A 26125-nucleotide genomic window follows, 5' to 3' on the forward strand; every position below is an offset into this window, starting at 1 on the left:
TGATAGCATCATATGGGTCGAAACAAATGCTCTTATAATAAATGGAATGGATTATTAATTGAGTGGTTTGGAGATAAAGTGGGATCTAAAGTGACAAGCTCATGGCACAGCAAACTGCCCTTTGCAGGAATCCAATTAGAAGTGTGAGCAGCAAATTGTAAGCAAACTTGCTATAATCATATGGGGGCAATACAAGAGTGGAGCATAATTTGGAGCCTGGGACCTGTCCCCTTGAACGTCCCCTAATTCCCTTGAATCAACATTTAGTTACTGTCATGCCAAGTTTGCTTTCTTCAGCTCTTTCCTGGATTTGCTGCATCCCATTGGTCTAGTCCAACCAGAGGGAGACAGCATGTTTTGAAATAAAAGGGCATATCAATTAAAGGCACTGGATTCTGCTGCACGCCTGTCTGAGAAAAGTGGCTCATTTGTTAGCCTGCTGAAATTACTTTGCATTGAATAACTTGTGCTGATGTTACAGGGTTTTGCCTCATCACTTGAAGCTGTTACATTTGCCATTTCCTCAATGAGAATGTTCAGGAATTGTTTCCTTTCCAAATTGCAATGTTTGTTCATGACTTGGAAAAATAGATGGTTTGCTGCGATGTGTCATAGATAATGGTTAAATACTGCCTGCAGTAACCAAGTGCAATTGTCACAGATATATTTGAGCATCCGTGCCAGCAGATATGTCTGGTGTCCTAGCGAGTGATGTAAATTGTTCATTGGGTATGAATGGTTCAAAAAGAGTTTTTCTAAATATTATGTATCATTTTCGTCTGGCAGATGGAGTTGTGGAAGCTGCTATAGCGAGAGTTTGTGAAATTTCAGACATCCTGGGCATTGTGTGAAATAGGCTTAGCAAGCCTCAGAAATGAGGGTGCAGGATGTAAAATGAGGGTGCAGGAGCGATGAAGACCTAAGCACAGCATCTGGGAAGTTGGGGCGGTATTTTCAGGCTGGTGGAGGAGCATGTGAAAAAACAACACAGAGCAAATCAATTTGTCTGTTCTGTCAAAATGGCTATGATCAGCCAGGAGGCAAATGAATAAACGGATCAACAAGTATTTCACACTTGTGTGTTCTCGACAGGAAATCACAGATCTGAAACCAAATGTCTGGGACAAAACTACCAGAAATAGTGGCAAAATACTCTGCTGTTTAGTCTGCATTTTAAGCATTTTTAGCTCACAAAACTCCTTGAATTAAAATACAGGAATAAAATAGGAAGGCTTGTTACTACCGTTCCCAATTACCAACAAAGATGGAAATTGTTGGAGTGGGTCTAAAGGCAGGACCCCTGTCGGGGCTGGAAGCTCCCTTTGCCCACGTACCCGAATGCGTGGTGCTGGCCATGGTGGGTGCTGCTCTGTTTTCCCCTCCTGAGCTTCCTGTCTAATCGCTGCACTAATTGAAGCAGAAGCAGCACCGCGGATCACTTAAGAGCATGGAAATGAAATGCATAAATACAGTAGGCGGAAAATGAATCTGAATTGTTGGAGGTGTCAGCACTGAACAATTCACCTAGGTGCAGACATCTCCTACGTTCCTCACGGATAGCATGCCTGCCTTTGCAGCTGTGTCACTTCGTGTGCTGTGAAAGAAAAGAAAATACTGAGACAAGAGCTTGCCTTTAATTTACATGTCTGCTTCCAAGCAAGTGCCTGACGTACCCAGACACATTTCTTCATACATTAAGGAGCATTCACGTGTTTTTCCTAGATGCAAACTCCTGTTCTTGTGTTTTTTTTTTTCTTTTTTTCCTCAGTCCCACATTTGTCAATACTGAAAGGTTATAAGGAGCTTAATAAAAGGTAGATTAAAGCTTTGGAAATCATGCAAAAAGGAGAACAGTCTATAAATAGAAAATATATTAAACAGTATCTGGCGTTAAGGAATCTACTAATTAACATAGGTCGACTGAATTTCCTGTTTTTCTTATTTGCAATGAACTTTTATCTTGAATCAAGATGTTCTCCTCACTGTGATTAGCTTTGTTATTAGATGTTTCTACAGACTGATTAAGACAATGGGAAAGCAATAGTTTATTTGCCCAAGTGTATTCTTACTGAAAAAGAGTTTGTCATGAGGATGAAAGCATTCTGAGTTTTCAGAATAATTTAGAATGATTCCTTAAAGGCAAAGTCTCTTCTACATCTGTTGCTTTGTGATTTTTCAGTTCTTGACTCTTCTGTATAATTGGGGGCCTGTCAATATACTTCATGATGACTTTGCTGATACGCCTCATGCTTTGAGTCCCCATGTGATATAAAAGTGCATTTCCTTGACACTGAAATTTAAGGGGCTTTGAATGAGCCATAGGCTTGAAGCTTCAAAGATGTCCTTGTTCTTAATAAATACTTTGAAAGGGGAACTCTTTCTCGCTTTATTTCAAGTTCTTTCAGGATGATCCTTGTAGTTCCCTCTGCCTCGTGTTATAGTGGATATAGTGGTCTTCGTTACTTGCTTATAATATTTCTAGATTTTTTTATCATGGCTTATTTTGTCTGCGGAGATGGTAATTTGAAATAAGCATGGTTTTTACTTTACGTGCTCATTTATTATGCCTAAGTATGCTTAATACTGCTTACCACTTTTTGGTATTAATCAGATTTTTCTTACAATATCAGTTATCTTGGGATTTGTTTGATGTTACTGCTATTGCTGATACTGTTTACTTTTTAGAAACATTCTGGCAGAAAACACTGCAGTGTTTAATGCAGATACTACTGGACTGATCCTACTGATGCAGGGATGGTTTGTGCTTATCTATGAATTGATGTGGGTCTGTTGTCTTTAGTGAAGGGAGCCCAGGGGCTATGTTTATACCCCACTGATTGTCCTGTTTGACCAGAACTCCACTTCAGCTCATACAACTTGCTTCTCTGCAAGATAGCTCTATGAGGGCAGAGCTATGCCCGAGATACTTAGCCCGGCAGATAAGGAGTATTGGAGCAGGCAGAGCTCACACTAGCATGGCTGCATCTCTCCTGGCATCCCAGATAGGTCGCTGGGGTCTGACTCGAGTATTTTTACAGAGCTTGTTAGAGATGTGTTCAGCATACTAGAGCAGAATACACAGTGCAGCATTTCTCAGTGCTTTGATTCAATGGACATCATCTTATTGTCTCTGATATTTGTGCTTCCTTGTCACATTTGTTAACCTATGAATGCAAGAAACTCATTAAAGCAATGCTTCACACGCATACGCCAGGCTTCCACGGAGCTCTTGAGTCACTACCGCATTAGTACCAACAGCAGCAAGAAGCGAGTCGCCAAGTGGGTTGATTGATAGCAAGATTAATGATCCTCAAGACTTCTGTCCAGGTTTATTATTTGGCGGCTTACAAATCTTTGCTTTCAGGGAGATGGGTGGGGAAGGAGGACCAGCTGGCTGCCACCCGGTCTGTCTGTATTAGCGTGATGAGGTGACGTACGCAGCCCTGTCGGAGCGCTACCATTAAGCAGTGTATTCTCAGTGTTCTCATTATCCTGCAGGTACTAAATAATTTGCTTCTCTGCTCTTGGTGCCAGCTGCTCTTTTCTTTTCCTTTGTGCTATGCTTCTAAGGGTGTCGTTTTGTTCCATGACTAATTGTGTTCTAAACAGAGTTAAGAGAAGATAAAAAATTAAAAATTAAAAAAATAAGTAGCAGTTTCTTTCTGAAGTGGCCAGTGGAAAAGGCCCACCTTCTAAATACACAGTAATGAAAAGAGGAAGGAAATAATTACATTTTTAATATTTTATCCTGGCCCCAATACAGTGAACATGAAATATGGCCAGCAACGTTGGGCAATCTTCCTAGTTTCTCCCATGCAGTTTTAATCCAGGCACAAGTGGACATGTCTGATGAGGAAGAGTCCACTTCCCATCAAGCAGTTCATTATATTTAATAAACTGTGGCATTTCGGCCTGAAGTGGTCAGGGCCTTCAAAACAGAAAAGTTGTGCCTGATGTGTTAGCACATTCTTGTATTCCGTTTAGGTCCTTGTCTGTAGCTTGGGATACCTAAAATAATCGTCAGTTGAATGTCCTGATTCAGAGAAGGAACATTTTAGCAACAAGAACAGTAGAGCTCTTCTATTTTGAGAGCTGAGGTAGGATTAATTAGGGACATTTAGGTGAATGTTCCAAGCAGAAGCCAAATCTCTCCTGTCCTCTCTTAGCTGGGATCTTTTCTGTATCGTGCTTCTTACAACACAACTTTGATCCATGAATTACACTTTGCATTTAAAAATACCTGCATCTTAACTTCCTGGTGTGCTACCCTCGCTCTTTTTTTCCTTCTTTCCTCTTCTGAGATTCATTCCCAAAGGGAATTCATGTCCCGAAATGATAATATCAAGTGTGCCCAATTTTGAGTTCTTAAAGGTGCTACTAAAAGCTCCTTTCTAGTAAGAGGCAATCTTCATTGATTGCTGCAGTTCTCGTGATTACAGAACAACTCTTCACTTGGCTACATTTAGCTTCCTTCTGTGAGAAAGTTTTCGCTTCCCTTTTAATATTATGTTACGTTTGGGGCATTGGAAGTGCACGTTTTGTAGGAATTGCCTGGGGTATTATTTAATTGGAAAAGGCATGCGTTTGTTTTCCTCTGATTTTCTAGTCTTTGTGGTATGAATGTTGCACTAAATAAATAGTTGGCTCAGGGAAAGGAAAATGAGTGCATCAAGCTTCCCTTTGCTTTTAAAACTATGCCTAATTTTTAAACCATTTTAAGATACCGCCCATAGCTTTTTCTACCCCATTTTTGCCCGAAGACATTAAAAATTTGAGCGGTAATGCATACGCTAAGAAGCTTGTTCTCTTGCAGCAGCAAATACTGATGAGTAAAGTAAGCCCGTTCAGTCATCTGTAAAATTGCTGAGTGTATCCAGCACAGCTGTTGTGAGTATTGATTAAAGCAGGAGGGGAAGGCCTGATGCTGCTGGCCCTGTCAGAGGTCACCGGGAGAGTAATTAGCTACCAAGTGGTACAGGGCCAAGTGTCATCACAAATAAGGGTTCACGATCGTCTTTGCCATTCTCCAGGGACCACAGCAAGATGGGATAAGGAAGCGTGGAAAATGTTTGTGCTGAGTTAAACTACAATTTATCCACTTACAATTTGCAGTTAGAGAGCTTTCTGAGTGCATTTCTCCGTTGGCCACCTGGGCGCTTTCTGGTCGCACAGCTGATGAAGGGGGGGATGACTTGAAAGCAGCTCGTCTTGGTGTGTGCTGTTAGCCATTTCAATACCCTTCTAAAAATGATTATTTCTTGTCTAATGTCTGAGTTCAGTACCATACGTGATTTAAATGGGTGTGTAGTCTGGTGCAGGAAGATGCCGTCTAAATCCAGGATCTCAGAGGATAGGAAGAAGAGGATTTTTAATTTTGTGGAGAGCTGTGTAGTCAGCTGGCAAATTTAGGCCATCAATATTAAATTAGCTGTCTTTCTGTGTCAAAAATCCCTTGCCTTGTTTGCAGATTAGTTTTTCAGATGGAGAATTTTTCTAGTTGTTTGTTCTTCATCACAAATACTGCCTCAGATTTTTACACACCTTTTTTTTTTTTTTCCATCTGCCTTTTCTCAGCATTTTTCCTGTCTTTCTCTGCAATTTAGTAGTATGTGTAGTTCTAAGTATGTGTGGTTGGACTGGTGATTAGCACTTGGATCCTTTTAGCATCTATGGGACTGTGTTGGTGCACAAGTGACTGGAGTGGAAAAGCATTTCTCCTTGCCCGGAGGAAGTCCTCTGAAAGGGACAGCCTACTTTTCACCATTCTGCCTGCCAAACACTTGGCAGCTGTGAACTCCTGAAATCTATCCATGTACTGTCTAGACCTCTCCAGTTATCATATCTGTACGATGCTTAACACTGCTCAGGAAGATTACAGGCAGAAATTGCTTTGTGGGGAGAAGGTGAATCGTCTTCAGGAGGGATATGCAGGAGAATCAGCATTATAACAGGGAAATTTTCCTCCTTTTTCAGCTCTCCTTCACCATCTTGGTTTTTGTGCGTTCCTACTTTGTATATCCTCCCATAGCTCAACTTCAGTAAGCCTTCACGGCGTTACTGTTCCAGCACAGCATAGGTTCTTTTGTAGCTCAGCTTTTGGATTCTGATCTTTAAGCATTAAGACCTGAGAAGGAAAATAATTGAAGAAAATTGGGGCAATATAAGCCATTTTATGGCTAAAAAAGAGAAAATGCAGATGCCCTTCTGATACAATGAATGGAATATCACTGCTCCATGCTGGTCACTTATTCATATTCATAAGATCAGCTTTTTCCATGTGTTTTTTTCTTCTCTTTTTCTTCTTAACGCTTGAGTCAGTTTTATTGCTCACAGAAATCAGTGACTGATGACCCCAGCTAGAGCAGTGCAGACTGCAGACAGCTGCTGTCCAGGCTCCCATCCACTGCTCTGCTGGTGACACGGTCATGATTTGCAGCACTTCTGTTGTTCCGTAGTCTGCGGCTCTTTTCTGAGGAGTCATTGCCAATTCTGACAGTGACAAATGCTTGCCAAGGAATAGTGAAGCTAGTTTAAAGTGCAGAGCCATGTGTTACTAGTACACTTGACTGCATACATACTCTGCTTTTGGTGCCAGCAGAAGCCAATCTTAATTGTGTCTCCTGGAAAACATGCAAAACAGTTCAGTGAGAATCTGAAGCATCTTTTCTTCTATTGAAAGTGAAAACGATTGTGCAGAGGTAGTGAAAGGGATAATTTCCTGTCTTTGTGGCCTTATTCGGTAGTTATTTGCAGACCCCCCCATGATGGAGGAGCATGATGAATGAACGCCCGTATCCAGGTTGCGTTCGATAAAGAATAAGCCGTGTCCTGAGCAGCCTGGTATAAAGGTCTGTTACAGATCCTGGTTTGACTTCTGTTCAGTCTTGCCTGTGCTGCCTACCAGCCAAGGACTGTGTGTGAAAGTAGGGTGGCTGCAGCACCTCTTCATCAATAAATGTACGTTCTGCAGAGTTCCTGTCTGTGAGAGGCTGTTTCTGGAGGAAGGGTACCCAGAGGACAAGGTTTGCCCTGCACTGATGATAGCGAATAGGCCTCCAGGACCCTTTCAAGCCATCTGCCCTAAATTGGTCATGCTTTAGGAGGTAATGACCCAAGAAGAGAGTAGCTGCAAAGAAACCAGGAGTCTAGAGCTCCTCAGTGCTATTACAGAAATAAAGAAGAGTAAATCTGCCTAGCCTCAGAGAGGGAATACATGCTGGCTCCAGCCAACAGAAGCTGCTGTGGAAAGAAAGAGTAGATCCCTGATGGACAAGGGATCAGTGACCATGCCAGGCACTTCAGCGTGTAAGGCAGGACACGGCCCTTGGGTGTCCCCAGGAAGCGAAGCATTCTCCTTTGGTATTTCCCGTGTTCGGCCGCTGTTCTGGCGGAGTCAGCCAGCCACTGCAGGGGCGATCATTTGCCCTGCTGCAATAATCCCCTGCTCCTTCTCTTCCTGCCTCAGCTGCTCCTGAGCAGTGCAGATCCCTCGCCTGTCAGCGCAGATCAGGGGATGCTGCCTGTGCGAGACGGAGCACAAAGGAGTAAAGGCCAAACGCTGCCCTCAGAGCGGGTCCCAGCACTGCCATCGGCTGCAGCACACGCTGTGTGTTTGTATTGGCAGCAGAATTAACTAAACACTGAGGCATTATCTTCTAGGCAAAAATAAAATGCATCCATGCTTCCAGGCCGTCGTGTGATCTGGTTCTCCCTCTTGCTTTTAGATGAGTATGAAGGAGAAGCTGCTTGAGGTTTATTAACTAATAACCAAGGAAACCTGTTTTGAGTGTCAAAATCTCACGAGGCATCTCTTCTTTTGCAGAAGCTAATCTGGTGTTTTGCTCAGCGGAGATGGAACAAGCATTTAACCTAGCTAATCAGGACCATCTCTTGGCATATTTTTTTTGCTTGCAGTGTGATAATGAGGTGCTGCTGCTCTGGACTTTGCATTCTGTTAGCTTCCTTTAATAAAGCGCTGTTGGTATCTCTGCAAAAAGATTCTGGGCAGGGGGATGCTCTCCCTAACGTCATCTTTGCATTCCAGACCCTGCCTCTGCTCCTTCTCTCGGGAGATGCTAATCTCGTAGTCTTTTACTTTCTGCATTTCGGTCCATATGTGACAATTGTGTATCTGATCACCACAATCTCGCACAGTTATTGTACCCCAGGGAAAGGGAGCCAAAAAACATATGGGGCTAGAGAAAATTGTGTGCTTCGCTGCACACAAGCCTATTTCAGAGACAGCAGACTCTTTGGTATACTGCAGAAAAGACATGGGCTCTCTGAAATCTTTTGGAATTGAAATCAGGGCTGTGATTTGCTTTTGCTCAGCCTCTGCTGAGTACAAGAATTACTCTAAAATTAGTGTTTCAATTGCTAAAATTTTAATAAAATCATTTATGCCATTGACAAATTCAGATTGCTCATTCACTAAGGACTGCTTCTGTCGGAAGAAAAAGCTCATATTTTTTTCCTGCTGACAGTGTCGGTTTTCTGAGCAAATGGACACACGGGCACAAATACCTGAACGTGTATACACCCTGGGGTCAAAAGTTACAGGCTGAAGTGCTCATCATGAAAACAGTTGTAGACTTGCAGCTTGTCAAGCCCTGCATCCATTCCCACCTCTCTCCATGGCTGCTTGTCCAATGACTTGAAATAAGCAATTTTCTGCTCTCACCCCTTCCCTTTATCCAGCCCTCCCAATATACACAGATTCACTGCAGCCTTTTTTAGCTGTAGCAACTGCTGCCAGTTAAGGTTTGTATACCGACGGGAAGGTAACGGGCAGAAGAACATGCCAGGGAAGAGATAGGAGCACCCTAAAGTAGGGAAGAAGACAGTTACTGAAATGGCTTCCCATAGCCTCAATTCCAACTATCAGTACGTATTACAACAAGCTAGATGCGTTTGCAGAAGGCTCTTCTTGGGTCCAGACAGCTCCTTACCTGGTCAGTCCCAGGCTAAAAAATGGCTGTTATCCAAACTGGGCGGCTTGTGGGCATCTGTCTGGTGCCCCAAGGTGTATGCTCCCTCCTGGAGCTGCACAGAGGAGAGGCACAAGAGTAAGCAGAGGCCCAGTAAGCAGATCTTGCTGGAAAATTCATGGAGTGAGTTTGTGAAACCCATTGTAAAAGGCCTTTTGAAGATCAGTCTGCTTTATCCTGCTCTCGAGTTTGAGCCTATTGCCATCAGTGCTGTCTTACCCTGTCACCAGGAGCCCCTGAGAGATGGGGGAGTCACCAGGACGTGGGTGTAGCGAGCTCAGATGTAGAGGATAAACTTGGATAACTTGGAAAACAGCAATTGTGAGCAGGTTAAAAAACCTTTGAGAGGTATGTCTTCACGTAACGTGCCAGTATCTAGCATTGTAAAGTGATGAGCACGCTGTATTATGTACAAGTGAACATAAGACAAGGGTGTATTTTATGTGATGTTTGTAACTGAGAAAACCTTTATTCGGATTGTGTGGTTGCCTTTTCAAAAACAGCTGCAGAAGGTCTACCAGGAATAAAATACAGAATTGTTAATGACATTAATGATTGCAGCGAACTTTGCTATGTGAAATACTCATTTAAAACGTTGTTATTCCGCCGTTGTGCTCAGCAGAGATACGCTGCACTGGGTGCTCAGCTATTGCCATCGCGGGCCTTGCAGTATCACACGGTGTGATTATGCAATACAATTACATGTTTTGAGGCTATTAAGGAAAAGCTATCTTACGGCTGCACTAAAAAAAAAAAAAAAGCGTAATGCCAGCCTAACAGAGTCTCTCGGAGTCTAAAATAACAAATTACAAAAAATAATTGCTTTTCTTAAGTATCGTCAGCTTAAAAAAATCCTGTAAATCCCTATGTAAAGGTCTGTCCTTTTATCAAACACCTTCTTAAGGCCTTCATTACCAGGAGAAGCAGTTCAAGGATTTCTGTAGTATTGACTCAAGGGAAAGAGCCCCAAATATATCAAAATCAGGAACATTTTGCCTGTTTCATATTCATAGTTTCTTCTTTATGTGTGACTGATTTATTCTGCTCTGTGCCCCCAGGGTGTGCATTGTCCAAAATAAAGGCTGCCAAAAAAAATGAGACCGGGGAGCGAGTAGGGTGGGGGGAGTTTAACTGATGCTTTTAAATGCTGAGGCTATTGCGCATCTTGCGTCCTCGTGTGTGAACTCACCTTATGGTGTTTCTTAACAAAAACATACCGACTAAATAAATAACTTCAGCACAATGCAAGACATGGTGTCTGAAAATAGAAAGCTGCTATGAGACAGTTGCTCCGTGCTGCGCAATATGCCCTTTCCTGCTTCTGTATTGTCTTAAGTTGTACTTGTGCTGCTACAGCATGTGCTTGCATTACAAAGCGCTCTGATTGTGGGCTAGAAAGTACAAATGCATAGAAAGCAAGTGCCTGTGATTATTTTTGGTTCTGGTTTTGCCTAGGAGAGTGGTTTGCTTTTCAGCGACTTTTTTGCTCTCTGGCACATATGGATGTTGAAAACAAAGCGAGCACAAATTACTTTGACCGTGTCAGCAAAGCCGGCTCAGCAGAGTGGGCTCTCTATGCAGAGCACAATGCCCAAATTACAGAGGAGCAGACTGCAAGGCAGAAACTTAGAAGCCACTCCATGCAAATATGTTTCAGCAAGGAAAACGGCAACTTGACAAAAGGCGCAGCTCGGAAGGCCGCCTGCAAACTTTGCCCAGGTGTTGAGCAGTTCATTAAGGGCTGCAGCGAAGGGCATCTTTCTGCAATGGGAAGCTATTGTTAAGTGCCCCTGACAGATGAGAGCAGACCCTTCTCGTGTCACAATAGCTGCTCAGACCAAGCAAGACTCATTAAATATTCAGTTCCAGCCTCAAGCAGCTCATTAAGTCAGCAATGAGCAGTGACGCTGGTGTTGGAAAACCCTGCCTCGGTTAACATCACCATGCAGAGTCTCCTCGGATCTCTTCATGTTGTTCTGCTCAGTACCTTTTCTGTGATGACCAGCTTGTGCTCTCTCCTTTGCCTTAAATACAGGTAAAAAAAAAAAAAAAAGTCAGGTGGATTTAAGTTCTCCTATTCTTTATAGGCCTTTTCAGAGCTGAGTCCTGGGGCCCAAGCTAAGTGTCTATTGCATTTTTCTGTAGCAGCATATGTAATACAAGTTTGCAGGAGGAGGATGGGATGAGGGTTATATGGCTCTGGTGTTTAAAAAAATATAGAAATGTTTGAAGGATAGCTTCTGTAGCAGAACATCGTGACATGCAGCAGTTACAGATGCTATATTACTGTCTGTCCGCTGATACATGGCATAAACCTTTACGGTAAGTATGTGTTCCCTAGAAATGTTAGTGTCTTGGGTGGATTTGGCTTGAACTGTATGCTGAATATGTTTCTTGTGTGCAGTTTCTTTCTGGATGATGTATGTGAAACCTGTTTTGCAACCACTGACTTTTGCGAGGATAATTCCATATTCAGTGGTACTTAGGAATAATGTGCAGAGGCATTTATGATGGGTGGATGTCAGATGTCAGTGAATTAGAGCACACCAGAATCTGGAATTAGGATTGAAATGTTGAAAACTCAAGTATGTTTTCACTTACTGATTTTTTTTAAACTTTAATATCTGAAATTGTGGAGCAGAAATGGAGAAGCCAAAGATGCGCAGAAGTTTGGGGCTTTTTCACACCCTGAACCTTTTTTTTATTTTCCCTTTAACAGAAAGTGTTTTCAGACTGCCCATTTCTATGTGGAGGACAGCAGCTCACCCCGTGTGGTCCCCAATGAAAGTATTCCCATTATACCTATTCCAGGTAAGACGGGCATTATCTCCTGTGTTTGTGCTATTTGGAGTCTGGTTTAATTACGTAAAGAGAACGTTTTATTAAATCACGTGAATTTTTATAGAAATTTGTGTTATCAATGCTGCTTCATTTATTTTAAGATGCTTTGCAGTGGGGCTCTGAGTCCCAATGCTGTACTTTTGCAGAGGCATCTCTCCCACATTGTTTTAATTGGAATTTCAGAGTAACCTTTGTCAAATGTCAAGACCACAAGCCACACTTCTTAAAAACACTAACGCATTGCATCCAAGGCGAAACAAACTGCTCTGTCGGGGTGGGTTGTGGACAAGGGACACACAGCTCTACTGCTCTCTCAAGACCAGGGGGTTTGTCCCCGCTTTCGGCGTGTGCAGAGGTGATGTTTGCTGGGTCTCAGGGAGGAAAGCAAGACAGAAAGGGTAAGCAAACAATCTCGGAAAGTCCAAAACCATCTGTTAATTTGGTATTAATCAAATTACCAAAGGTCAAATTCTTCTCTCATCTATGTTGAGAGCAAAGCTGGAAGCGGGGTTTAGCACTAGTCTCTTCGTGAGGCATTTCCCCTAGGAAATATGAAGTGCAGGATCCAGATCCCTTTAAGTAGTAATGGCAGAGAACAGCTTGGTGTTACAGTGGCCTTTGCAGCCTCTGACTTCTTTGATGTTGCTCGGTTTCTCAAGCAGAGCCAAAATTCCCAAAATGCTGTACTGACCTCAGCCTGTCAGATACTTGTACTTGTCACTTCCAGGTGGTGTTTTAAGTTTCCTTGTCGTATTCTGTAATTTGTATTGCTGGTATGGGATTCAGTTTGCAGCTATTAGGTTCATTTTAACAAAAAAAAAAAAATCAAAGCCATTTCTGAGACATTGAAGAAACATCCATCCTAGAAAAGTGAGAGAGTCCATTTACATTTCCGTTGATTTTCTTCAGCAGACATGTATGACTGTTCTTTCTAGGAAGAGTTTCTAAAAGTCCCCATGGGAACTAATATGAAAGGTTAGATATTACATTCCTGTAGAAAATGATAGGCATTTTGCCTTGCAGTCTGATTCTGTGCCACCAAAGAGGAAAGAAAACATGCTATCATCCCGTCTCCTTTCTGTGGCAGACTTTGTCTTGGCCACCTCACCTCCTTAGCAAGGAGCCACCTTTCCTCTCTTTCTCCGTCAGAGTAACAGGAGGCAGGAAACCAGTCTTAGACCACCTGTGATGATCTTTCACAGAAGAGCCTGAATAGGTGGAGAACTCCATTTTTCCTACTCTAAAACTGGGTGCAGCACTTTGCTGATGGGGCCGCCTTTGGCAATGAGTGTCACGGTTCCACGTTGTCTGCTGCCATGTGATGCCTGCTTAGAGCCTGAGAGGAAGGGGAGGGTGGGCTAGCCTGGACTGTGCAGAGCAATGTCAAAACCTGGGGGATTATGAGCACAAGGTAGTGGGAAGAGAGAAATTCTCCCCTCAAAGGGCATTCTCTTTGGTCAATTGTGTTTTTATTTTTTGTAATTGAGGCAAATTTTTCTTAGACAAAGAAACCAGCAGAAAGCTCCATCTTTTCATGCTCTGCTATCTGTTGAGTTGAGACAATGGTTCTTCCCCGTTTCACAGGGATGTTTTGATGGTCAGTCCATTAAAGACTGGAATGTACTTGTATAAATTGTAGTATAGACTGAAGAAGTTCCACTAAAACAATGCAGGTGGCACGTATCATAAGGCCAGTACGTACACTAGTGCTTCTCAGCAGTCATTCTTGCATGTAAACACCAAGTCACTGAGAAATGAAGAAAATTAGATTTTGGGTGCATCTACCCATGATTATAGCAAGCCAAGCTGATGGACCATGGCACCTTAAGGACTGGTGTGATGCTGCTGTCACAGCAGTGCACACCGTGGTCTATTCAGACTCAGTACTGCTAAGAAATTGCTGCTCACTTCTGATAATGGGCACTGCAGATTAAAACACCTGCAGATCAAGTGCTATAGGACACCTCGAGAAGCTCTGTAGTAAAAAATTTGCAAGGACTGCTGATCAGCTCTAAGGCATTTGAAGAGCTGGGCCAACAGGACTGGACTAAACAGAGGTTTAGTCTAGTTGGATGCGAAGGTGAATCTAACCCTCAAATTTCCATTCTAATAAGATTTTTGTGGATATGATAGATATTTAGACACCTGCATATAGACAACTAAATGGAGGTGCCTTAATCTGAGGCTGAATCATACCCAGAAGGTCTTAACAGGGAATGCACTGATGAACTTGAAGATCTTGGCAGTGACAGTAAAGCTGTTCAGGCCATCAAAAATCAAATCACTCTCTGGAAGTGCCTCCCTCTGTGCGTATTAACTGTTACCTGAACAGGGAGTCTGTAATCAGGCTCTAAGTTAGTAGAGAGAAATTCCAGCTATGTCGCCTTTTTCCAAAGATGGAGGATATTGCTTGAAAAGATCCTGAAGCTCTCCTAAACATTTTCCTGGTTTGGAAATACAGAAAAGGCCTGTTTCCCCCTATAGACCTGTTCCTAAATGATCTTCTCTGACATCAGCTGCTGGTCCCAAGTAGGCAGCCCACTGAAGTTCCTTCAAGACATTAAATAACAAAATTCTTCTTTGAACTAACAGCAACTGGTGAAGTGATAAGCCTCTGAACTTCTCCAGTGGAAGCTGTCAGAGTGTCTGAGAAAGTCTTATTTTGGTATGTTAATCACAGAATTAAAATATAAGCCGCATTTTTGCAAAAGCAAGTTTTTCTGAATTTATCTTGTTAGCTTGTGAAACCCCAGACGGTACATCCTTAAAAAAGATATTTGGATAGATCCCCGTGGAACCATGCATCTACCTCCTACAACCTGCTGGACCAACTTCTACTCTCAATTGTATGCAAGCAGCCACACTGGCGGCAATTCGGAGCAGTGTGTCTGAAAGATACGTAACAGACTGGCCAGGGCCCAGCTACAGCGTGCAGAAAGCTGCTGGTGGGAGAAGGCTGAGCGAATTTAGGCTGGCTGGTCCTGGCCCAGGTGCGGAGTGGCTGTGCCAGGTGCCTGGGAGCCAGGCACAGCGATGGCCTGACGCAGCTCGAGAGCTCTCACAGCGCTGGTGTCTCTGCGTGCCACTGCTCTGCTCTGCGGATGTTGCCGGCATGCTCAGAGATAGCTTTCTTATTTATTTCTGTGCTACACTCTGCTCTTGGTTACACACACCGTGTGTTTCCTTGGTTCTATGAACCCTAAAGTCAGTCTCCCAGCTACCTCCAGTTGGTACGCGGTACAGCTTTTCGGGGCCAAAAATCTGAAAAATCTTTTTGTAAAGGAATGATTTTACCCATTTTCTACTTCACTTCCCGTAGCATACATGCTTAATTATTGTGCATGAAGCCACGTCACCCGTAGGCATGTGGTTATCTGTGCAAATTTGCTCTGAGACCCAAATCATTATCATTATTCATAATTATCTGCACTGCTTGATCTAGAGAAACACAGGACAAAGGAGATATTAACTGAGTCAGCCACTGGATATTACAACTGAGGTATAAATCTAAACTCTCAGCTCTGTGCCTGACTAGCACATCTGTTATCAGTGTCAGAACTCTGAAATCACCTCCATTCAGCCAAACAAAATTATTTCTCCATATCCTTTCTCTTTGCCGCTGTACTCAGTTAATTTTGGCCATGCCTACATCATCTTTGAATGGATATCTTCACTATAATGGCAACATCTCTGCCAGCAAACCAGCTCCTGTACCCATTTGTTTGTTTTTGTTGTTGGGTTAGCATCTGTTTAAAAAGTTTCTGGACTTGATCCATTTCATTGGAATCAGATATGTAGGAATAAGAGCAGCAGTTCTGCAAAGCTGTATATTTTGCATACCACAAAACAAAAGGCATCTCCATCAGTCTTCCTTTGCTCTGGTCGCAAGACTCGCTCCATGAAAGCAGCGCAGAAGTGTCTGTCTGTCTAACTGAGATGGTATCAAACAGCGGAATTAGCACAAATTCCACTTCTTCCATCTTCCTCCTATCATTTGTTTGAGAGCTTTCTTGCTTTGGGTTGGTGCGTTGTTCTGGAGCTTCCTGTGGTTTTCCTGGTTCTTTGCCCAGCCCAAGGGCACAACAGGCATTGTGGCACCGATGCCAGCAGGACTTGTGAGATCAGCACAGAGATAGCCGAGGCTTGACCCTATGGCAAAATTCAAAATTCTGCATAGTCTTGACCACAGTCCAGAGAAACACAGCTCGTAAAGAACAGAACAGCTGGCCAACACAGCTGGTTCATTTAGCATATTATTCCAGCTGTCTTTCACCATTTTCAGTAGAAGTAAAATGTCTCGGATGTGATACCAGTCCTTTCAGCTGTGTCTAGACTGCAAGACTCAGGAGCACTTCCTAGCACACCTAGGTCATGGTGCATGCAGTTTTAGGTTTAAATGGCAGTAAATTAATATTTTGTAACTATCGCTGGAGTTTCTGAATAGTGTATTTAAAGTAACCAGTGGTAGAATCTGGGACAAACACTGCCATACTTCTTCAAGAATGACACAGGGTGACTGCATGAGCCCAGGAAATTGTGGAATAGCCAAGTGCACTGCACTGAAAAGGTGGCTTGGCCACCTCATGCTGTCATGCAAGGGTGTGGAGGCCAGCACAGCCATCACCCACTGTCATATCCCTCTGTCTTATGGTTACAAGAAGTCATCCTGTCAAGAGTCCATCTTCTTAACTCTTAGCTTCTTTTGGATCTTCTGCAGACTTTTGAAAGCTGCTTTCTTATTTTTTCAGTAACCATAATTCCCTTCAACTTTTCCTGACAAACGTATCAGTGGTTAGACTTGGGGTGTTTTCTACAAGCCTACCTCCTGCATTTCTGTTATTTTGTGGTGGCAACCACCCTATGATGAACTGTTTCTATTAAAAGACTGTAGCGAGGTACCTCACTTGACAAGGAAACTGCAGGTTCCCAACTGAGGTTGGTTCCTTACTGTTTTCTGCTGAGATGCAGCTGTCTCATTGCATGTCTCGGTTGCATCCCAGGCCAGAAGAGTGGAGCACCAGGACACGTCCGTGGCAAGGTGAGTGGCCACTGAGCGACAGTGTGCTGAACACAGTGCTCTGCTGTGCTAGGGACTGGTGAGGGACAGGGAGAAGTGCTAACTGCAGCTGAGGACTTATTTCTCAAGGGCACGGAGTTTTTCACTGAGCACCGAAGTAGCGCTCTTCAGCTGTTTAAGACTTCATGTCTGCTTTCTGCTCCCTGTGGATTTATGTTCCAGCACCATATTGTGAATCGTACCTATCTTCAGCTTCAATTAAATTCATGAACGCAATATTGCAAACGCAGTCATCCTCTGAAGCCAAGAAAATATCAAGGTATTTTAGGGAACATCCACCTTCTGTTTTCAATTTGACCAGCCCTGCTCCTGCAGCACACCGAAGAATTTATGGTGGATATCTAATTATGGTATTGTAATGGAGGCTTCAGGAGTGGACTCAGTCACCCAAAAATGTTTTCATGGTGGCCATGTAGAATGTGGGCAGATTCTTTCTTTTCAGAAAGCCTTCGCACTGGACTGCAGATTGCTTCAGAGTTGCACCTCCATGTGCTTAAGCCTTAAGTGTAAGGTGTGTGTGTAACGAATGGCACAACTGGACCAGAGGATGGAAATGTGTGACATTGAAGTCATCCTCCTTAGCAGACAATACCAAATAAGATCATGTTTAATGTCTGTGCTACGGGAAAATTCATATTATTTCATTCTCTTGGACTGAAAATTATATTTTTTGCTTAAAGGGAAGAAGTATATTGCTATTACATTTATAATTAATGATAACCTAATCTAAGATTTGTACAAGCAGATTTAAACTGAGCTCTTATTTTGACACATATAAAATTTTATCATTAAGATCTTTATATTCCTGACTGACACATGGCTAATAGCATTGTAGTAGATTAAATCTCGAAGCAAGAGAGATGAATGTAGCTACAGTATTACACAGGTGATTTTTCATATTCTGCTTTTTCATGTGTCTCTCCTTTATCAGAAACTCGTCCTTGTATTCATTTGACTTGATTATAACAAATAGATAGTAATTATCTTGAAGAAAAGGTTTCTGGTTTTTTTTTTCTTTCAACGTTTCCACCTATGCAGGTCTCTCAAATGTATTCACAGTTTTACGCGCCTTTTCACACTGAAAGACATTTTTATTAAAAAATGTATTTGATAAACACATAATTACAAAGATGTGATAATTAATGAGGAATGGTATCCCCAGTAATCAACTCTCAGTCATTTATTATTTATCTCCATTTCTTCTAATTTATAATTTCACGGAGGTCAGTGAATTCAGGAGGATGCCAGCTATAATGGACTTTCAGCATGTAGTTGGAGCTCCTAGAACGAAACCTACTATGTTGCCTTTTTAGTATTTATGCAGAAATGATCTCCTCAGAAAAGACCTTCTCAATATTAAGGAGTTTTTAATGGCTTTTGTTTTATCATAAATTAATTAATACTCATGTTATACAAATAAAACTATTCTTATATTTCTGACTATTTTTTATACAGCAAGCAATATGATCAGTCAGAAAAATTAATTATTCCAAATTAAGTACAATGGCTTCAGCTGCATCCTTATTTTAAATAGTTAAGCAAGGAAAGCCAGTATACTGCAGAATTAAAGGCTTTGCCTATATAAGTGTGTATAATTCAAATGTATTAAATCTAAAATCCTTTGAAGAAAGCAGGGCACTGCCCATTTTTACACGTGGAATTATTTGTGGAGTCAAGTACTGACATGAGTTAGGGCAGGATCTGGCTGTGGAGTTGTCAGCTCAAACATTTCCATTTCAATCAGTGCCAAAATTTGAGCTGCATGTGAAGTTTTTGGCCCCTGTAAGTGTGTGTACTTCAGAGTATGCTCATAGTCTGTAGGCTTAGAGGTTTTTTTCTAAGCTTCTCTCTAGACCATAATGAATTTGATAGGAGTTTTTCAATAACCTCCGCTGGGGCAGAATTTCACCCAAGGGTGTGCTATTAATCCTTGCAATATTCTTTGTGATTAGCTGCTGTTCTAGAGACAGAGCGGATACAGACATCTGGGGCTTTACGTCCCCACTATGTGTTGTGTGTCGTGTGCGCTCATCCTGCGTTGTACAGCTGCATAGATCCTGTTTAAGTGTGGGCTGCGAGGGCCCCGCTGCTGGCACGTGCACTTCTGCTGCAGTGCTGCATGTACGGGCAGGCTCTTGCTGGAGCTCTGCAGCCTTCGCTCACCTGGCACATATCGTAACTTATGGAATGGCTGTTAGGCTGAGTTTTAAGTAATATGCATCCTAAATATTGGTGCCAGGTTTTTCAGCTGCATGCAGGATTTTTCCAAAGCTATTTTGCTGGAGATGAGAAACATGAGGATACATTATTGAGAGGTGGATGCTCCAGGATTAACGTCAATAGTGACATCACTGGTTTCGTGATTGTCATGAGCCTGTTCGGGTTTGTGCTGTCTTCAGAAAGAGCAGTTTCCCTTTCTGGGAATAGTCACTTATTCCCCATGGCACTGAGTAGGATCAACCCGTTTACCCCACTGACAACTAATCCTTTTTCCCCTCCCCACAAATCCATTAATCCTTTCTTATATTCATCAGACAGATTAGCAGGCTGTTTCAGTTCACTGCTCAGCCCTGTAGGCAGGGAGAAGGGAGTGGGCCAATCCTTTTGTCCTTTGGCTGGAGTGATCTGTGGCTAGCACACTGAGAATTGATGGGGGTGCTTCTGAGATGCAAAGGGTGGCACAGGTTTGCTGAGCGGTGCAGTACGTGGCTGCTGTTCGAGCAGATGGGCCAAGCCACGTGGCAGCTATGGCACATAAATCCAGGTGGCCTTACAGATGAGAGGCTAAAGTGCAGTGACTAGGGATTGGAATAAGCCTTCACATTTAAAGTAAGGCATAAGATACAGGGGATATATTGGATTTAGTAGAGTGAGTGAGATGATAGATGAAAAACTAAAAGCATTTACACACACAGTGAAAGACATGGGAGAATCTTCTTACCAAGACTTCTTCATGTGTGTCGAATGTCTGGTCTTCAAAAATGCCAAAACTCCAAACTAGACAAAGGTAAAATGAAGAAGCATTTTGCTTTTGACCTTCTGGATTAATTCATGACCCAAACCCATCTATTCCAATCCAACACCACTAAACCATCCAGTGAGCTCCCGGGCTGTAAATGAATCAAAATGAGTCCCAGATCTTATTATGTGGAAATGCCATCTCTGATATGATATCCCATTTTTCTTTTGCAGTTGGCCTCTATTGCTTTAACTTTGCAAAGGCAGCTTATCAAGTGGGAGGTGGAGGAAAATCCATCCTGGCAGGATTACTAATTGCCCAAATTTTAAATGTAACCCTTTACTAACTTTATTACTTCTGTACACTTCGGGCTTCTTTTGAAGGTGGTTGTCTTCTAAGAGAATGTGTTACGTATATGCAAGTAAAGGTTTTCCTCTTCTACCCTTTTTTAAATGTGTCTTTCTTCTTGGCATTCTCCTTTTGTGGCAGAAAGTGAGCTGTGTTAGGCTCCCCTTCAGTTTTGTTTGCGATACTCCTCTCAGATACTTGTCTTGGACCAGCGAGTGAAGATGGGAACTCCACAAAAGTTAATTGTCTAGCATTGTAATGAAACATACCCTCACCTATCAGCTTCAGTGGTATCTGCTTATAAATATTATTATTATAAATTATGTTGTTTATAATAATAAATACAAATATGTATAATTATTTAAGCCCTGGAGACTTCTGCCTCTTTCCATCTAAGATTATTTCTTTCTCTGTATAACACAAAGGGTTAATACGTTGGTAAGGTGCCAGATTCAGCTTATATTTTGTAATGGTGTAAATCCAGAATCACTTTATTTGCACTGATAAAACAGATGGCTAAACCCAAGCTAGACGGAACTGTAATTATATCTTTGGTGTTGGAGGTGAAGGTATGTTATTAAAACATTTCCTTATTCTCTTTGAAGAATGTGTAGGTCTTGCAAAATGTAAGCATCACACTGACGATATCAAACGTCACTCTGGTTTCTGGATGGGAAAAAGTATATGGTGCAAAAGGGAATATGCGCAGAACAGCTATTAGGGCTCTTAATTAGCCATTATAGGATTCCATTAATCTCTTCAATCGACTAAAAGAATTATAGTCATTGAAGTCTATTTGTCTTCAAGATGGAAAGAAGGCTTAATCAAAGCTTTTGGACTGAAGACAGTGCAAGGAAAAGCATATTATGTGCATCTAGCTACATCTGTTGGTTTTCTTAGAGAAGATCTCAGCTGTCTTCAGGTAACATCAGAGCAGATACCGTTCAGGAGCACTGAGTATATTGCTACATACTTTGCCAGAGGTCTGACAAGCTGCCCAAGGCTAAATATGCATGTATACCCCACCTGGGGTAACATCTGCTCCTAGCTGAGGGTTTGGTGTTAGAGGGCATGAATCAAAAAATACAGGCTGCGAGCATTCCTGCAGGGGTGGCCTCCTCCTAGGTGCTGCACAGTGTCTGCCAGATCTTTCATGGTCAGTAGGACCAAATTATCCCAGCAGTTTAGAAGTTGGAAATCATAAGTGTCCATTAAGTTACTAATGTTTGTGTTTCTGATGTTAATCTTCAAACAATTACCTTTGTTCCAACATGGTTTTCCTGGGTGAATGGGCACCTTCAGTAGCCTAAGATCCCTTTCTCCCAGTGAGCTCGTATGTCAGCAGTATTTACTATTTATTTGCTGTTTAATTGTTGCCCATGTTATCAAATGGGGTAAGAAACAGGATTGGGTTATGGCTTCTGAAGGGAATCAGAAGGGGCTGTACAAGAGAAAATGCAGAAAAGAAAAAAGGGAGGAGAAAAATAACGGATAGTGAACAACAGAGCAGTGAATTAACAGTGGCTCTAAAGGTGGAGAGATACTGCCACCATGCAGTGATGATGATAAAAGAAGCCTAACCATATTTTGCCATGGATCTCTGGTGCAGACCCATCCTTGAAATTGGTGGGAATTCAATGGACTGGAGAGCACGTTATCTCTAATGTATTTTTTGGCTCACAGATCACAATTAAAATTAAATTCTGCCTTCTGCAAAATTAAATTGGACACTGGTGTGCTACAGTGAATCCTTGATCTTGGTTGGTTGCAGCTGAGCTAAACTACTCAAGAAAAAAACAAACAAATAATACATATGGAACTCTTCTTGTGACAGTTTGTGAAATTGCTATGATAGCACAAGTTATTTTCAAAGAAATTAAGGATGTATGGGTTACTTTTCCGGAGATGAAAGATTGTTTTACAGGCTCTTGCTATTGACTGCTGTTCCTATAGATCATTCCACTCAAGTGTCTTGGCAGCAAAAATATTAATACAAATGTTGTTATGAGATGGTGATGTTCTCAATATTACGCAGAATAAATGTTAGCACTTAAATATTGTAAAGTGCCAGCATTTCTACATGCTGCAGCTTTTTGCTAAGATGAGCATACACTTGTCAAATGTTTTGAATTCTTTATTATTCAGTAAATGAGCATGTGGTTAATTAAAGTAGCATTACTATACGGGGAGGTGATCAGATTGCAAACATATCTTTAACAATTGGCTCTTGTAAATAAAATAGAAGAGAGCTGATTGAAATCTGAAAATGTCAATAGATGCAAAAACCACCCTAGAGCGCTACCTGATAAAATAAGAGTAGAGAAGTAATGACATGGTCAATATGAACTGCCATCAGCTGGAGAGCAATCAGATTGTCAGGGCTGGATCTATAAAATTCTTGCCAAAGAAGAACCTCATTTACACATACAGATCTTCATACCCTTCGCTAAGAAAAGCATATGTGACAGCTTAGGGGTTTTAGCTGCCAAAGATCTTTCACTCTGAATACAGTAAATGTCACATCTATTTATTTATCGTTAAATTTTGCTAAGTATCTGTAGAAATATTTGGATTTTTTCTATCATAATGTAGATGTTTAAAAGGAAAGGAATCCAGATTATAATGCAGCTGTAGCACCAAACCATATGGCTGCTAAATGGGAGCAAAAATACACCACAGAATTACTGGGAGTAAACATAAACTGGATGCGATCTTCAGAAGAATATTAAATGGGATACTTAAATACCGGAGTATTGCCATAAAATCATGCAATCAGACAATAGTAGCCATCAGGCAATAGATTATTTCACATGCTGAAAGTAATCACAGTTGTATAGCAATTTACATTTTCCAAATGCCAGACTGAAAATATTAACTAATGAATCTTGGCAAGCGCAGTGTTTCTACCAACTGCAGCGGTGGTTATAACAACATCTAGGCTTTTCTTGAGAGAGAGGAAGAGAGAAAAATTAGGCAACCATCCTACACCCCAGTTTTATTAGCATCTGTCCAGAGGTGGAGTGCTAGAAATAGTCTTAGTTCTTAGTTTGTCTTTAGTTCTGTTCCAGCATTTGATGTCTTACTTCTAAGAAAATGTTTGTGGGTGATTTATTGGTATATTGGGTAGCAATTGCACTATGCTGAGCATAAATGGAAGGTCCAGCAGAATACATATTCAGTGTTATGAATAGTGTCTGGCATGAGAGAAAGCTGAAATTACTGTGGCTGTTGGGTTGCCTGTTCTTTTGCTCAGAGACGGCATCATGCTACATTCTTTTCGATACTACATTTTTGTGTAAAAGGAAAAAGTTAATAACTTCTCCATTGCGGAAGAAAAGCTTGTGTTTCTGCTCAGTCTGATAAAAACTTACTGGGTGAAAATGTGTACTATGCCTTCCTATTTGGAGTCTGTTCTGTTCTTTGGCATCTTCATCCCCTTTACAGCTATCTTCAAAGTGCATAAAAGAACAAAAAGATGCTTGAACTTCAATTGGACTTTGCAAATAAGCATCACAGGGAATAGACTCTCAATATTCATATTTGCAGTGGTTAGAATTACAAGTATAATATGAAGAATTTGCCTCAAAATTGGCCAGATTCATCAAGATTTCTTATTACTGTATATTGAACTAACTATGGTCCTGGGAACTCAGATCTACGTGATATGGAGTGAATGCTTTCTTTCCCAAGTTTGCAGTTGAGAAAGTAAATGTTGAAGTTTTACATGTAAGACAAAGAGCAACCCTGACTATCTCTTTCTTTCTACAGATGATATGGAAGCGATTCCAGTCAAGCAGTTCGTTAAACACATCAGTGAGCTCTATTCTAATAACCAGCATGGGTTCTCAGAAGACTTTGAGGTATGATTTAATGATCCACTAATAAAATGTCGTTTTCCTAAAGTTAATTGCAGATTAATAGTAAAGGGCTGTGTGACATCTGTGCGATGTTGTCATGTCAGGTCAATGCAATGCTCAAATGTATAAGAAGAAATAGGGAAATACCAATTTGCCACCGGTTATGAGTAAACTGGGACTGGATGTTTACAGATGGTTTCAAGCCACAGAGCAAGGGTCTGAGGCAGCCTTCTACTGGAATTAGTGCCTTTAAGGGCAACCTTACTGCGTTTTTATTAAATAGAAAAGCTGCCTGCAACATGAAGGCACAAGCAGGTGTTTTTAAGTCCGTGTTTCTCTTACAATCCGCAGCTTACTTTACTCTTGTTGGTCCGGTATTTGCTTTTCTCCATCACACTGAGAAGTCACCCTTTGCTCAAGAAGAGCAATTTATTGCTCTCACTGTGAGTGAGACTAATAGAGTTTGGTCTTTTATAAAAACCCCAAACTGTGGCTGTTCCTCTCATTTGCACCGTGTCAGTTGCTGGAGTCCTTGTTGATCGTCTGTTCAGGCAGGAAAGATCGCTGTTGAAGTGATTAGTTATTTTGCTCCAGTACTTGTTTGGTAGTATTTACGTAATGTTACATATTGTTAGCTGCTTAGGACAGGTTCTGACTTAGAAACATGCTGTAAATTTGAGGTAGTTCCAATGAAATGAAAGCAGTTTGCCACGACTGAGTTACCCATGCTGCCCAAACACAGTAAACATCCCATAGTACGAGGATGGACCAATCGGGCCCAGTAAGTAGTCGTCAGTATTCTCTGGGTAGTTTTTAGGCATTGCTTTCAGTCTAATCACAGTCACAGCTGAACTTTTAGAAGCATTTAGAAGCAGGAGGAGCCCCGGGAAATTGCAATGGAGCTGTGGTGCTGGCTTCCCTATCAGCAGAAAGAGGTGTGTTTGTGCGATGCATGTGAATCACACGGGTAGCTCTGCTTACAAACAGAGCAACGAAACAAAATAGGTGGTCTAATATCTACAGCTTCCTTACTTACTGCAGTAAAGATGAGACTGTATGCAGGAATTGTTTTTAATGGGATCATTTAAAACATTTATTGTTGCTGTTTGGTTACTGTCTATAAAGAGAGGCTGCTTTGTCTGATGCCCCAAAAGCATTGTGCAAGTTAGAAACGTTTTGTATTCATGAGGAAGGCAAATGTGTAAGGTGTTAAAGTGATTTAGTTCAATTGACTGCTGGCTGGATGGCTGAGCAGGAATATTGAGGCATTTAACAATGTTGATGGTATTCAGGACAAACATTTATTCTCCAGAGAGCAGAATTTGATCAGGATGATCAAATGCGACTCACTCTTCTCAATTATTTATGAATTGCGACCCCAGTGCTATTCATCACAGCTGGGTTTTACACCATTTAATTATTCAAAATAATCAGCAACACATCTGTAAACTTGGTCTGGCTTTAAGCTGGCTTTGCTTCAGCTGTCACAAAATCACTGCTATTAACAAATGTTGGACACCTTCCGCCCATGTTTTAGCAAAGGAAAACACTGCTCTAATAGCCCTATTTTTCCTTTCCTCCTGGAGCTCCCTGCTGCGAGTGCCACGCCGTGGCAGCCAGTCAGGAGAGATGGCTTTAGCCAATTAGTCCTGTGCTGGGGACTGTGGGGTCCCCTCTGAAGGAAGTTAGACTCCTCCGACTACACTGCACACACCAAATCACACACTTGCTCAAAATTTGGAGCCTCTCCTTTGAAGTCTGTATAGCTACTTCAGATGTATTTCTCTGTAGCTGAGGTCTCCACTTGCTAAAGACTAAATGAAATGTTCTCCTAGAGTAAGGAGAGGGAATAGGAACGAGACGACTGCTGTCTGGCATAAACCATCCATCTCGCTTTTGGGGCTTACGTTCTGCGCTGCTGACACCTCGTGGGCCTGATTCTCTCCCTTACGCTTCACAGTGATGGGATGGAAGAGTGAACCCAGAATTTTTCACAGATCCTGTAGGTGAAGTGATACCTGATCTAGATCACAGACGTACTGCTGAAGGATTGGGC

General features: G+C 41.9%; 1 protein-coding gene across 4 annotated transcripts in view; it reads left to right on the plus strand.

Moving 5' to 3' along the window:
* PTPRG (protein tyrosine phosphatase receptor type G) overlaps nt 1-26125 on the plus strand; it is a 407047-nt gene that overhangs the window by 351727 nt on the left and 29195 nt on the right. For all 4 annotated transcript variants that reach the window (XM_083795084.1, XM_083795085.1, XM_083795086.1 and 1 more), the window contains 2 exons: nt 11707-11798; nt 23981-24072. In XM_083795084.1, coding sequence (XP_083651210.1) covers nt 11707-11798; nt 23981-24072 — 184 coding nt within the window. The remainder of the gene's footprint in view (nt 1-11706; nt 11799-23980; nt 24073-26125) is intronic.

This window comes from Anser anser (genome assembly GCF_964211835.1).
Source record: "Anser anser genome assembly, chromosome: 12".
NCBI lineage: Eukaryota > Metazoa > Chordata > Aves > Anseriformes > Anatidae > Anser > Anser anser.